The 15632-nt window shown below is 35.9% G+C and overlaps 1 protein-coding gene across 7 annotated transcripts in view; it reads right to left on the bottom strand.

Moving 5' to 3' along the window:
- Window positions 1–15632, bottom strand: part of LOC150087109 (protein O-linked-mannose beta-1,2-N-acetylglucosaminyltransferase 1-like) — a 637681-nt gene that overhangs the window by 58349 nt on the left and 563700 nt on the right. For all 7 annotated transcript variants that reach the window (XM_090372960.1, XM_090372959.1, XM_090372965.1 and 4 more), the window contains 2 exons: window positions 446–636; window positions 287–331 (listed from right to left, as the gene is read on the bottom strand). In XM_090372960.1, the coding sequence (XP_090229086.1) occupies window positions 287–331; window positions 446–636 (236 nt within the window). The remainder of the gene's footprint in view (window positions 1–286; window positions 332–445; window positions 637–15632) is intronic.

The following is a 15632-nucleotide window of genomic DNA, read 5'->3' as shown; positions in this document are numbered from 1 at the left end:
TTTCTTGGCCAAAAATGAGCCCAGAATATTATTGCACTGATATCATTAATTGAAGCATTCATCATTAATCAGATGCAAAGGTTCTATGAGAGGCACATCATAAACTAAAGTATCATTAATCAAAGGCATTATTAATTGTACCACTGTATATTTTTTTAAATATGACTCACTAAATTTTGAGGGTTAAATAATAAATTGGTTTTTAACAAACAACAGGTTTATTGATATTAAAAAAATAAGATAAATGAATTACAAATGACAGACTTTTGAGGAAAGTATTACTTACCTTAAGAGATCATGTATCACTTCTTCGTAACTTTCTTGTTTCACGCTAAAATAAAATTCATGCTGATTAATTAAGCAGAGAACATAAGCTTAGAGAACAACTGCATTATAATTTTACTAACAGCAGTAAATTAAATGAAAACTTCCAATTAACATTTACCTGTCCAGATCTTTTAGTTCAACATGAGGCTGTGTATTAAATGCATGTTTCTTAAAATACACATCTTGAAAATAGGAATTCATGTTTAATCCTGAAGAACCAAAATGGTACGTACGGGACACATCAGGAACTATACATTCTCTTCCCTTTCGAATATCTGGTAGTCTCATCCACATATCCCAGTCCCACAGCTATGGAAAAAATTATATACATGTAAATACACCAAAATCTCAATGAGTAACAGAAAAAGTATATAATTTCTATATGCTGTTTAAAAAAATAGACACCAACCAATGCTTCTGCCTGGCAACTCAAATTTGAGAAAGTTTTAATTTTCAAAAATTAATTTAAAATAAATTTTTAATACAAAACATGTACTTTTCACAGTCATCTTCAGAAAAGACTGAAAATATAATGGCATCAAAAAACAGTTTTGAATTATTTTTTGGGGATTTTTCATGTGCACAGAGGAATTGCATTTTGCATAGGGTTTAACTCAGGGTTAAAAGCAATACTTATAGATGTACTAGCTAAAAAAAAAAAAAAAAAAAAAAAAAACATTCATTTCTCCATCCCTTCTAATACTTTTTTCCAAATCATCCTTAAATTTATTCACCAGGATCCCAACATGAACTAATGTGATGAGTTGGAAACCCACTCAACACATTAGTTCATGAAAGGCAGCAGCCAGTTATAATTACTCTGTCTTCTATCACTTAACTAAGAAATACTTCTAATCCAACTAAGAAATACTGTTCAAGGTTTAGGCCTAAATGGATGTCAGAGGAATTAATGAGGCTCATGGCAGAGAAGAAGAATGTATGGGATGCATATAAAGTATCAAGTGACACAGAAGCCTACGGCAGGTATAAACTAGTCTGTAATCAAGTCACAAAGGAGGTTAGGCAGGCGAAGGCAGATTACAAGAAATCTTTGGCAAATTTTGCAAAGTAAAACAGCAGAGAGTTCTTTACTTATGTAAACTCTAGAAAGAAAGGGATGTATCAGATTGGACCACTTAACATAGATGGGTTGACTATTGATGATCATGCTCAGGTAGCTGATAAACTGATTGAGTATTTCGCATCTACATTCACATATGAGAAGTCATTCAATGAAGGGAGTGCCAGAAGTTTATCAAATGCTAACAGGAAGGCAAGTGATTTTGTAATAACTGAGAACAAAGTGGAGAAGAAATTGTTGAAGTTAAACATAGGAAGGCACCTGGGGTGGACGGGATCTATCCAGTTATATTAAAGGAGGCAGCAAAGGAAGTAAGCAAACCATTAGCCATAATTATGAGAGCTTCCTTGGACTCAGGGGAGGTCCACATGGACTGGAGGTGTGCAAATGTATCACCAATTTACAAAGGGGGTTAAAAAGGTGACAAGTAACTACAGACCTGTTAGTTTAACTTGTGTTCCGGGGAAAATAATGGAGTCACTGGTTAAAGAAGCATTGCAGGATCATCTAGACAAGACTGCAGTAATAGTTAAGACACAGCATGGGTTTGTTAAAGGGAGGTCTCGTCTGACTAATTTGATTGGATACTATGATGTGGTCACAAAGGAACTGAACGCCAAAAATAATTTTGATACCATATACTTGGATTTTAGGAAAGCTTTTGATTTGCACATGGAAGACTGCTGTACAAATTGGAGAGGTATAGCATTAAGGGTAAGTTGCTACAACGGATAAAGGGATGGTTGAGTGGGAGATGACAGAGAATGGTAATCAATGGACACTGCTCTTCGTGGACAAATGTTGTTAGTGGAGTTCCCCAGGGTTTGGTGTTGGGCCCATTGTTGTTTTGTATATTTATCAATGATATTGATGAAGGTATATCAGGTTTAATGTCTAAGTTTGCAGATGATACACAAGTTGGCAGGGTTGTCAGCGACAATAAAGACAGTATGCTACTCCAACTGGATCTAGATAAGTTGGGCAAATGGGCTGAGAAGTGGCAACTGAAGTTTAACATCGACAAATGCAAAGTACTGCATATGGGTAGCGATAACCGAAGAGAAATATACCAAATCTGTGGTACTACACTCAGGGAAGTGGAAAGTGAAAAAGACCTGGGGGCAATTGTGCAGTCAATTGTGCTGAGCAGTGCAGATGGGCTGCCAGGGCAGGTCATGGTGTCTTGTCAATGTCAATGATATATAGGAATTTTGCTAGCAGGGACAGGGAGGTGATTATCCCATTATACAAGGCAGTGGTCAGGCCACACCTAGATTACTGTGTACAGATCTGGAGGCCTCATTTTAGGAAGGATGTGGAGTTGCTAGAATGCGTACAAAGAAGGGCAACAAGATTGGTGAGGGGAACAAAGGGGTGCTCTTACCAAGAAAGGTTTAAGTTCTGCAAATTGTAGCACCTGGAGAGTAGGCACCTGTGAGGTGATCTGACTGAGGTGTATAAGGCCTTGAATTGGTTGAGCAAGCTGAATGCTGATGGGATTCTTCCTCTTGCTCAGACTAAGAACCTGAGGGGGCACAGTTTCAAACTGAGGAAAGATAATTGTAGAATAGATAAGTGGAAATTTGCCTTTAGCCAGTGGATAGTTGATTGGTGGAACAGGTTTCCATCTTTTGATGTGGAAGCTAATAGCCTAAATAAATTTAAGGCTGAGCTGGACAGGCATTTGGAACGTATGGACGGGTGAAATGGGAGCGGTTTTTTTTTTTTTTTTTGGCTGATGCTGCATAAGCTTGCTTTCTTGTATCATATACCTCTACTAATGCTAATCATTTTTTACAGAGGAAAAACTTGTCCTAATACAACATTGCTCAAATTCATACAACTGCACATATGGTCTAGTATCAAAGGCCTTTATTGAATTCTAAGTATGGAATGTTAAAATAACTCTTTGCATCCAGTTCCTTTGTGATAACTCATAGTAGTTAATCAGACTGGTGATGCACTGATCTCCATTTAAAAAACTCATGCTGTGATTGCCTTATAGCTCTACTCCTATCAAGATGATCTTCCATTACTTCTTTATATTTATTCTGTTGTTCACACTTTACAGAGACTAAACTTAAAGGTCTGTAGTTACTCAATTTACCTCTAAATCAGTCATGTGAATAGTAGATACATTTTCACATCTCCAGTCTGCTGGTACTCCTTCTGAATCTAAGAATGCTCTCATTATTAAATGAATGATCTCTTTAAAGGTTTAACTATCTCTTTTGCATCTTCTTTTAATATAACTGAACAGATTCTAACAGCCCAGTAATCCAAAAAGTGTACTATACACATAAGAAAAAATACTAAGGCATTATTACAGAGAAGGGCAATGAGACTAGAGGGGAAACAAAGGGATGCTCTTATGAAGAAATGCTTCAATCGCAGTGCTTGGAGACTAGGCACCTGCAAAGTGATCTGACTGAGATGTTTAATTAAGGCTTTGAATGGCTTGAGAAAACTCAATGCTGATGGGATTCTTCATCTTGCTCAGACTGTGCATATGAGAGGGACAAATTCAAACTGAGGAAGAATAGTTGCAGAATAGATGTACTAAATGTACAGAAGTCTGCTTTTAGCCAACAGATGATTGAATGCTGGACAAGCTTCCATCTGCTGTTATGGAATTGGATAGTTTGAATAAATTCCAGGAAGAACTAGACAAACTACTGGAAGAGATGGATAGGTGAAATGGGTAATATATATATATATATATATATATATTATTTTTTTTTTTTTGCTCATGTTATATAAGTTTGCTTTCTTGCATCATTGCCACTAGTAATACTAATACTAAATTGGTTAAGCCAATCTGATATATACAGAACCTATAAATAACTATTGATTACAGCTAAACTAATTTAATATACTGAGAACCTGTAAACAACTGCCAGGGTATATTATATAATTATTCAGCTAGTGCTTGAAGTACTGTTAACTTTCTCATTAATTTGTTCAGCAATGGCTTATTATAGCCATACTCACCTCCTGCTTAATAAGCCATTGCTGAATGAATTAACTGCCAGGATCTATTAAAGCTAAACCAAATTTAGTATTTAAATAAATGCACTATGTTATATTTAATTTTTAATAATATCCTGTGGATATACATGATTAGATCATAGCTTAAGGCATACTGAATCCCATTAATCATACAAAATTGGTTTAGCTTTATTATACTAACAGCATTTCATAATGATAAGTGTTTTTTTTTTTTTTTTTTTTTTCAGTTTATAAGCACACTATATATACATGAATTTTAAGAGGTAAAAAATAAAGTTCATTGTATGGCTTTTAGAACACTTTCAAAACTTTTCATCTGAAAGATAAATTTTAATATTGAATAAAAATAAGAATAAAAAAGCTCTAGATAAATAAGAATAAAAAAGCTCTATATGAAAAAGCTTTATAAAAAAGCTCTATAAAAATAAGAATAAAAAAGCTCTCTAATATGCAAATAAAGATCTGGGTTGCCGAGTTTACTTATTGCCATAAAAGTACAGTAAAAACTTGTCTTGAAAGACAACTTTTTACAGTTACTCCATTTTAGGATTGACACTTATATCTGGAACAATAGCAACACACCAAGAACCAATACTTTGGCTGATACATATAAATATCACACAAAAGTGATAATAATAATAAAAAAAAAAAAAAACAACCTCTATAAGGGAGTAAAGGTCCAGGATCCTGAATTTACACAGCAGGAGTTGGTTCCCAATGCATTCTTTGTGCTGCCACTACTGAGTTGCCTGTTTTCTCTCACCTAATTTATTTTCACGAAACTCATGTTCAGTTGGTTTCAATAAAATGGGTTAAATTAATACAGTTTTTATTTCTAATTTGCAGTTAAAAGAGGACAATGTGCTCACTTGGCAGCTCAAGGCTTCACAAAACTAATTAATGCCACTGATTACAGTCTGCCATGCCTGCATTATGCTATCACTGGAACTGGCTAGGAAAAAATACCACCGATCAGCATACCATCAGTGCAGTCATCTCTTCATACAGCCCATCAAAACTTGCTGTATAACATGCCTACTGCTTACAGTTTAAGAATAAAGTTAGTTCACAGTGGTAGAACATCTATGAAATAGATTACAAGTTTTATTTTTTCTTTATTTGCCCTATGCCATGACTTGTTCCAACACTGAAATTCTTACAAATTCCAGTTCAATATTGCAGCCTTGTAATATTGGCTATTAGTGGTCACATGTTTAGCAAAGGAAGTAAGCAAACCCTTAGCCATAATTATGAAAGCTTCCTTGGACTCTGGGGAGGTCCCCATGGACTGGAGATGTGCAAATGTGACCTCAATTCACAAAGGGGTATCAAAGGGTGACAAGAGTAATTACGGACCTGTTAGTTTGACTTCTGTTCCAGGTAAAATAATGGAGTCACTGGTTAAGGAAGTGATGCAGGATCATCTGGACAAGACTGTAGTTATAGTTCAGACACAGCATGGGTTAAGGGGAAGTCTCGTCTGACAAATTCGATTGGATACTATAATGTGGTGACAAAGGAATTGGATGCAAAGAATAATTTTGATATCATATACTTGGATTTTAGGAAAGCTTTTGATACCGGGGCACACGGAAGACTACTGTACAAATTGGAGCAGTATGGTATTAAGTGTAAGTTGCTACAATGGATAAAAGGATGGTTGAATGAGAGAAGACAGAGATTGATTATCAATGGACACTGCTCTTCAGGCTTAATGTCTAAGTTTACAGACAATACAAAGGTTGGCCGAGTTGTTCATGACAGTAATGACAGTACACTACTGCAACATGATCTGGAAAAGTTGAGCAGATGGGCTGAGAGGTGGCAACAGAAGTTTAACATTGACAAATGAAAAGTACTGCATAAGGGTAGCAGTAACCCCAGAGTACCGTATCAACTGGGTGGTACTACACTCAGAGTAGTGGAGAATGAAAAGTATCTGGGGGTAATTGTGCAGTCAGTTTTAAGTTTTCTGAACAGTGCAAAAAGGCTGCAAGAGTAGCTCATGGTGTCTTGTCAAAGATATACAGAAATTTTGCCAGCAGGGATAAGGGGGTGATTGTCCCCTTGTATAAGGCAATGGTCAGGCCACACCTTGAGTACTGTATACAGGTCTTTAGGTCTCATTTTAGGAAGGATGTAGAGCTGCTGGAACGAGTACAGAGAAGGACAACGAGATTGTGAGTGGAACAAAAGGTTGGGGTTACCAAGAAAGGCTTAAGTTCATTGCAGCTTCTGGAGACTAGGCTTGGTTTGGTTTGGTTTTTTTTTTTTTAGGAGCATTAGCAACTAAGGCCATATTGCTCCGGGATATGCGGTGGTCATTCCCTGACCTTTCCGCATCCTCCATATTTGGTGGTGACGGGCTCGAACCCCGGTCTAATCAAGAAGCGTGTACTATGCACTGCTGCTCCTTCCCACCTGGCTACGGAGGCGCCTGGAGACTAGGCACCTGCGAGGTGATCTAATTGAGGTGTATAAGGCCTTGAATGGATTGAGCAAGCTCAATGCTAATGGGATCTTCCTCTTTCTCAGATTACTCACCTGAGGGAGCATAAATTCAAATTGAGGAGAGACAATTGTAGAATAGATGTGCAGAAATTTGCCTTTAGCCAGCAGGTGGTTGATAGTTGGAACAAACTTCCATCTGTTGTAGTGGAGGTCAGCAACTTTAAAAAAATTCAACGCAGAACTATACAAACATATGGAGTGAATGGATGGGTGAAATGGGAAGGGTTTTTTATTTTTTATTTCTGGCTGATGCTATATAAGCTTGCTTTCTTACATCATATGCCTTACTAATGCTAATGTTAATGTAATAACTGAGAGCAAAGTGGAAGAGAAATTGTTGAAGTTAAACATAAGGAAGGCACCTGGGGTGGATGGGATCAATACATTATATTAGAGGAGGCAAATGAACTAAGCAAACCCTTAGCCATAATTATGAGAGCATCCTTGGAATCAGGGGAATTCCCTACGGAGTGGAAATGTGCAAATCTATCCTGAATTAACAAAGGGGGATAGATGACACGAGTAATTACAGACCAGTTAGTTTAACTTCTGTTCCAAGTGTAATAATGGAGTCACTGGTTAAAGATGCATTGCAGGATCATCTAGACAAGACTGCAGCAATAATTCAGACACAGTATGGGTTTGTTAAGGGGAAGTCTTGTCTGACAAATTTGATTGGATACTATGATATGGTTACAAAGGAATTAGATGAAAAAAATAATTTTGATATCATATACTTGGATTTCAAGAAAGCTTTTGATACTGTTGCGCATGTATAAACTGGAGACCTGGGAGTGATTATGCAGTCAGATGTGAAATTTTGTGAGAAATGCAGACAAGCTGCCAGAGCAGATCATGGGGTATTGTCAATGATATACAGGAATTTTGCTAGCAGGGAAAAGGAGGTGATTATCCCTTTGTATAAGGCAATGAGCTTGCACACCTTGAATTGAGGTCACACCTTGAATATTGTGTACAGGTCTGGAGACTTTATTTTAGAAAGGATGTAGAGCTGCTGGAATGAGCAGAGAGAAGGGCAATGAGATTGGTAAGGGGAACAAAGGGGTGCTAGTACCAAGATAAGCTTAAGTTTTGCAAATTGCAGCACCTGGAGAGTAGGCACACGTGAGGTGATCTGATTGAGGCATATAAGGCCTTGAATGGTTTGAGCAGGCTCAGTGCTGATGGGATATTTCCTCTGGCTCAGATTAAGAACCTGAGGGGGCATTGATTCAAATTGAGGAAAGACTGTTGTAAAATGGACGTGCAGAAATTTGCCATTAGCCAGTGGGTAGTTGATCGCTGGAAGAGACTTCCATCTCTTTTTGTGGAAGTTAACAGCTTAAATAAACTTAAGGCTGAGCTTGATAAGCATTTGGAGTGAATAGATGAGTGAAATGGGGGGGGGGGGGGGGAGGTTCCCTTTGGCTGATGCTGTATAAGCTTGCTTTCTTGCATCGTATGCCTTAACTAATGCTAATGATAATGTAAAAAAAAAATGAACTGAAAAAATAATACATAAATGATGAGTTATAGATATAAAAGTTAATATTTTTAAAATCATTGAATAAATACTTAAGTTGTACAATATATATCGCAGTATTATTTTTTCTAAAAATGTGCCACCATACCAGATTTCAGTATCAGGAGGGTACAATGTACCTGCTGACCCTACCCTGGCTATGCCATTGAACAGTAGTAATCAGAAAGTAATCCATTACAGTGTGGGCAGTGGAGAATGTTTTCTGCTTCAAATGGATGGAAAGTAGTTGTCAATATTCCATTTGGAAATAATGATAACTGGCGTGGAGGCAGTACAATCGGTGTTTTTTTCTGAAAAGTTCCTTGCAGTAAATTTAAACAGGAAGTTACCCCTTACATTACTGAAAGGAATTTTGCTAGAAGGGAAAAGGAGGTGATTATCCCTTTGTATAAGGCAATGGTGAGGCCACATCTTGAATACTGTGTACAGGTCTGGAAACTTTATTTTAGGAAGGATGCAGCCAGTGCTAGGGGTATGCAAGTGAGGCACTTGCCACTGGTGCCATGCTGTTAATGAAATATGCTTTACATTTAACATTCAGTATCAATTTCTACTTTCTCTCTACCCCAAATACAAAATATATTTTCTTATTTATTGTATTGTTAGGTTTCACTACCTACGATGATACAAATATACCAGTGATAGGTATAGTTAGTGCTTTTTTTTGGTATGCAACAGTACGGTGTACTTGCACCTTTATTAACAGTGACATTTGGATGCAGTACATTTCGAAATTTGTAATATTTAGTAAATTTTTTTCATATGTTTACCTACTATTCAAATAAGCTTATAGTTATTTAACTAAATTTGCACTTTTCACTGTCTGTTGTTAAGATATTTCCTATATAAAACTTTACAACCATTTTTAGAATTTTAAATTACTCAATCGGATCTCTTTTTAACGAACTCCTTTATAGCTAATTTTTCTATTTGAATTTTTTTGAATTCCCCTTGGTAAAATAGTTTCCATTGAGTGAAGAAAATTTTCATATAACAAACAGTTTAGGAGAGACTTAAGGGTATGCACTGTTCGCATTTCTTGCCTTCAGGCAATTAGTGCTGCTGCTGCTAAGCACATATTAAGAGAGCTAAAGGGATTACCATTCAACAACTTAGTGGAATTTGTACAACATCTGACCACCTGTCCCACATACCAAGAAGTTGCGCTGGTGAACAGTGAGCAGATCAAGGGGTATTCCCAAATTCTCTAACACTGTGCTACTATAAGTGTCCTGTTAGAGAATTTGGAGAGAGTGATTTAGAGAATTAGGAGAGAGAAAGTATCTGTTGAAAAGCAGTCATAGGTTTTACTAGTGGAGGTGTCTATTTTTAATGATATCACAATTATTTCGATGTCACACAGTGCCATACCTAGACTTCTGTCGGCCCATGGGAAAATATTCATCTTGGTAGTGGTTTGTTTGTTGTTATTTGGTTTTTAAGAGCATTGGCAACTAAGGCCATATTGCTCCGGGGATATGCGGAGGTCATTCCCTGACCTTTCTGCATCCTCCGTATTTGGTGGTGATGGGCTCGAACCCCGGTCTAATCAAGAAGCGTGTGCTACGCACTACTGCTCCTTCCCACCTGGCTAGGGAGATGCCTCTCAGGCCCTTTACGGGCCTGGCGTCTTTGGCTGTCTCCTGTTTTTCCAATTTTCATCATTAATTAAGTAGGGGCCCGAACATGTTCTTTGCCTCCGGGCCCGAAAAAGGGTAGCTATGCTACTGCATCTTGAGCCCCCTCGCAAAAATTAAAGGTGGAATTCGTAAAATTGAAAAAAAAAAGTAAACACTCAAAAATTATTCTAATCATAATTATTTATTTAAACTTTAATGGCTAGTACATTATTTATATAAACTTAAAAGTTTTCACATCATTATCTTACAATATTTACTTGCTATGAATCTGTTTATAACTTCTGATGTTTTTATATCTTTTAGTACATCTTGTTCTATTGACATAATGGCCAATCCCTTAATTCTTTCTTGGCCAACTGTTGCTTGTGAATATGTTTTAATCATTTTGAGTCTTGAAAAACTCCTCTCTCCTGACACAACCATTGGCAGTGTTAATAATATCTGAGGAGAAATGGTGATGTTGGAATATAATTCAACTAATAAATTAATAAATAAATAAATAATTCAACTAACAAATAAATGTCAATAATTCTAAGCAACTAAATTTTTTTCCCTTTTAAAACATGTTGCAAAGATTGGATTTCTTGATGTAACTTTTTAGCATTGATGTCGCTGCTCCCATCGTCGCCAGTGAGAATTCCTTCAAGGTGTTGACATTTCGTTTCTATTGCACTTTCAAATAAATTCATGAAGTTTTCTGATTTTAGAATAAGATGAAATGCCGAGGATATTTAATTTATTCATCTTCTCAAATCTTTCTTGTAAGCTAACGATAGCAACATTGATCATTATATTAAAAAATTCTGTTTCAAATGTTTGAAAATACTGTTTCAAATTCCACTTTGGTTGAATCAATACAGTGTTCATCTGATGAAGTTTCATAGGTAAACTCATGCCTTTTCTAGAAACTCGCACTTCTAGTAACACTGATGGTACTTCCAACTCAGTTGCAATGTCTGTAGCTTTATCTATGCACAATTTAAATCCTGATGCTTTAAAATTGTTTAGTTGACTAAGGACACCTTCTATCAATATAAATGCAGTGTTACTACTTTTCATGGCTTTACTTAATTTATAATACTTAATGTTTCATACAAAACAAACTACACTTATAATAAATTTAAAACAAGTAATTTCTGTTAACAATCCTTGTATTTCAGACTGAAATTTTGCATCTTTTCCTTTGGCTTGTTCCTTGATTTCATTTAATGCAGCCTCGTAACTGATATTGTTATATTCAGAGCAAAGCAAACAGTTTTAAATCTGAATCTGCATTATTGTGGGTTTTTGCTGCATTAAAACTAGGTTTAAATAATAAAAATAGGCAAAAATTAATTTATTTCAACATCTGATTATAAAATTTATAAATTTACTGCAATATAAATAAGGCAATATTGAAATTTTTTTGTATAATTAAAGTATTAAATTAAAAAACAATCATTTTTTTATATTTAAAATAATTAAATATCATCGGAATTTGGCCCCCCCCCCCCTACATTCTCAGACCCTGGGCAGCTGACCATACTGGTGCCGCGAGGTGGAATTCAAAAATTTTTCCATACTGCAAACAAGTGATGAGCACTTTCTCAAACAATACTTGAACAATTCATATGTGAAATGAGAAAAAGAATGGACTGTCCTCATAATGGTATGTTATCTGAATTGAGAACTTTATGATTAGTAAAGATCTGTGCACATTGATATTCTCTTTAGTATTCAAATAAAATACTTTCATTCGTTAAAACTGTCTTTAATGAAAATTTTCGAATTTTAACCAGAATAATAAGAACACTATAACTACAGCTTGGAAATTACAATCTTTACCTTATAATTTTCAGACATGGGTATTTATTTTCAAGCTTTAACCACAATAGGCGAATTTCATTTAACTTTTAATTTCTCCTTAGAATTTAAAAATTCATCTGATTGAAATTAATTTCAAAACTTTATAATTTCACATAATATTCCAGTTTAAGGCACTTGCCCATAAACTTCAGTTCAAATCCCACCAAATGAAATTATTTTTATAAAAAAAAAAAGTGGCACCACCTAGCAGCAAAATTTAAAATTAAAAAATAAATAAATAACGGGGTCCAACCTGTGCAAAGGATCATTGAAAATGCAAATAAACTATTGGAGTCCAGTCTGCGCAAAGGATAATGGGAAGCAGTCATCGGAAAAAATATCGGAGCACGGAGCGAAGAGTCATGTGGTTGCAAAAGGGATCATGGAAAGGTCAAGGAATACCAGAGTGGTATTCCAGGAAGCAAACAAGCAGATGGTATTTTTGATATTCAGGAAAAGTTATAGCAGAACCTAAAAATACTGGTGTCCTTGAGATCCACACAACACATGCTGGAATTTTTGAGAGTCATGCATACAGCTTAAGTATTTAAGGGCAATTTGTTATTTTTATTAGATAATATAGTAGCTCTCATTCCTATGATCTCCTCAGTCATTTCCTATGATCTCCTCAGTTGTCAGCATTAGGAAAAAAACATTAACTCCTACTGCGGGATGGGTCTAATGAGTAATGCCCTTGTCTGAAAAAAAGGTTGTGGTTCCCCTGTTTGAAATGAGGTATAAATAGTGCAACAAGATTTCAAAAATCAAATGGCCTTAAAAACTAAGTACATACTACTGTGGTATTAAGTACTATTGTGAATTAGAATGTCTGACAAAATGAACACATTTATATGTTGCAAATATATAGCAATAATGACATGTAGTCTAGGAAATTACATCCCACTAGCTTATTTCCCCTCTGCCCTTGTACATTTAACTACCCTTGGAGAAACATTCAGAAGTTTTTGATTTTTGAGGTTCTATCATTATTTTCATTCTGTATTTTTCATAGTAGTGAAGCTGAGACCAGATAAATTTTAAAACTGGATTAAAGAAGTGAAGATGATTTTGTGTAACTGACATTATTGTGAAATCTGTACAGATTATTGCAGGCCATACAGAGAGTTCACCTATTTTAACCAGAGCTAAATGGATTTCATGTCTCAGCTTTAAGTATACTGCATTCAAGAGGTAATAACACAGAGTACATGAAGGAAGGATCTACAGCTGCTGCATTGCCATGCTTTTCAGATTTAGTACCATCTGTGTATATTTTATATTTATCTAGATTCTCTGAAGCATGCACAGCATAGTTGTTGAAACATATGATGTGGTAATGTATTCCTACAACAACATGTGAAGGATACATTACAATGAGGATGTCAGGCTCTACCATGGTGGAACAGGCATATCAGTATCCTAGTAAATGTTACACAGACCACTTCAGTTGTGTAACAGTTTTAATCTGACAGACTGGGGAACGGAATGGAGATGGGAGAAAGACAGTAGCCTTGTGCAGGCGAAGTTTTTTCTGTTTTATTAGCTTAAATTAACTTATTTTCTAGAGTAGTTTTATATTCCTAGTTACGATACTTTTGGTGGAAAAGTTCTCTATAGGATTCAGGTCCGACTGGGCTGTTTCCTGGCCAGCTAACAGTTGTAATGGACCATTCTTCCAACAATTTTTTCACCTGTAACAAAAATGTAAACACATTACTGTCGAACCTCTAATGCAGAAATGAAGATAAAGCAACTACAGAAGTGCCTACTTTTCGCCCGATGACAAGGAGCAGAGTCGTCCTGAAAGATGCAGTTACTTAGCAGGTTGAAATGGTCACTAATTGTTGGCAGCAATTTGCCTTCCAATATAGCCAGGTATCCATTGGCATTTACGGAACCTTTCAGGTTCCGTAAATGCCAATGCAAACTCCGCGATACGAAATGCACCCCCATAACATTTGGCTGGCAGGAAATTTCACTGTTGACACCATACAGTCTGGATGGTATTCTTCACCATGTCTACGGCAAATTGTTTGTCTCCCATCAGAGCCATGTAGGTTGAATTTCTTCTCATCCGAGAAAATAACTGACTTCCACTGCTCGAGGGTCCATTTGACATGCTCCTTACACCAAATCGATTGGACCTTTTTCATTTTTTGTGTGTGAGGAGGGGCTTCTTCTTAGGATGCCAGGCTACAAGTCCATTTTTTAAGAAGTGTCTTCTGACTGTTACTGCACTTGCTACCACTCCTGTATGTTATTCTCATTCTTTTTTCAGCTCAGATGAAGAAGCTTTACGGTTTTTAAGGTTTAAGCACTTCAAACCGCGGCCCTGTTTTGGCGTAGAGACTTGTTTGTGTCCGTTTCCTTTTTTCCTATCAGCAGAACCAATATTCTTGAGTTTGGAAAGAAATATACTCACTGTTGAGCAACAATAGCACACTTTCTTCGTGGCACCAATTGCATGTAACTCGCCATCCTGCACAAGCAAGGAATGACTGCAACTCTTGCAGAGCGTGCTTATATAGCTGAAAGTAACAGCTGATGCAACATTACATCATTACCTATGCGTGTCAATGTTATCTGATGCAATTTGTAAGAAATATTGCCATATACTTACGTTATTTGGACAACAATTACAATTTTAAGCAGTAATGCACTTTCTTTGAACACCAGAGTATGTAAGAGGAACAGTGAAAATGAACCTACACTATTACTCCTGAGAAACAGTGTAGGTTCAGTTGCTTCTTATATATAAACTTTGTACTGGAAAAGTTCTAAAACCTTTGTGGGCTGTCCGAAGAGCACTATGCTGAACAGTATTGAGATGCTGTAATATACTTTTCCTGGCTGATGAATATACTTAGGAGGAATGAATATACCTAGAAGTGACCTGACTGATGCTTTATATCAAGGGTGGGCAACCTTTTTAAATGGTGAGCCATATAAAATGTCTATGACATACACGCGGCCAAAATTTTTTTAGCTTACTACGATTTTTAGAATTATTAAAAGAGTGTATAATAAAAAAAAATTGTGCTAAACCTTTTCATGTTATTTATTGAAATATTTCTACATATTCATACATATAATTAATTTTATTAATAGCAAAAAGGAAATACAAATTCAAGATAAAATTACAAAAATACAATCATAGCATACAATTATAAAAAAATTAAATAGAAAATTATTATAATTTCAAAGATTTTTTAAAACTTAATAATTTTAGATTTTCAATTATGCATTACGATAGGTTTGAATATATACCTTCATAAAAATAAAATGGTAAATGCTCTCCAAATTTTTTACTTTTATCTGTTCATTATTCACTGACATTTAGCATTAGCATTAGTAGAGGCATATGATGCAAGAAAGCAAGCTTATGCAGCATCGCCAAAAAAAAAAAAAAAAAAAAAGCTCCTATTTCACCGCTCCATTCGTTCCAAATATCTGTCCAGCTCAGCCTTAAATTTATTTAGGCTATCAACTTCCACAAAAAAGAATGGAAGTCTGTTCAACTAACCAACTACCCAAAGCCAAACTTCCGCACATCTATCCCACATCTATCTTTCCTCAATTTGAATTTATGCCCTCTCAGGTGATTATTCTGAGCAAGAAGAAGAATCCCATCACCATTCAGCATGCTCAAACCATTCAGCTTTACACACCTCAATCA

The sequence above is a fragment of the Mastigoproctus giganteus genome, chromosome 4, assembly GCF_048544385.1.
Source record: "Mastigoproctus giganteus isolate SK-2022 chromosome 4, ASM4854438v1, whole genome shotgun sequence".
NCBI classification, from domain to species: Eukaryota; Metazoa; Arthropoda; class Arachnida; order Uropygi; family Thelyphonidae; genus Mastigoproctus; species Mastigoproctus giganteus.
The sequence above is the reverse complement of the archived record's forward strand: the minus strand, read 5'-3'. Positions and strand labels throughout refer to the sequence as shown.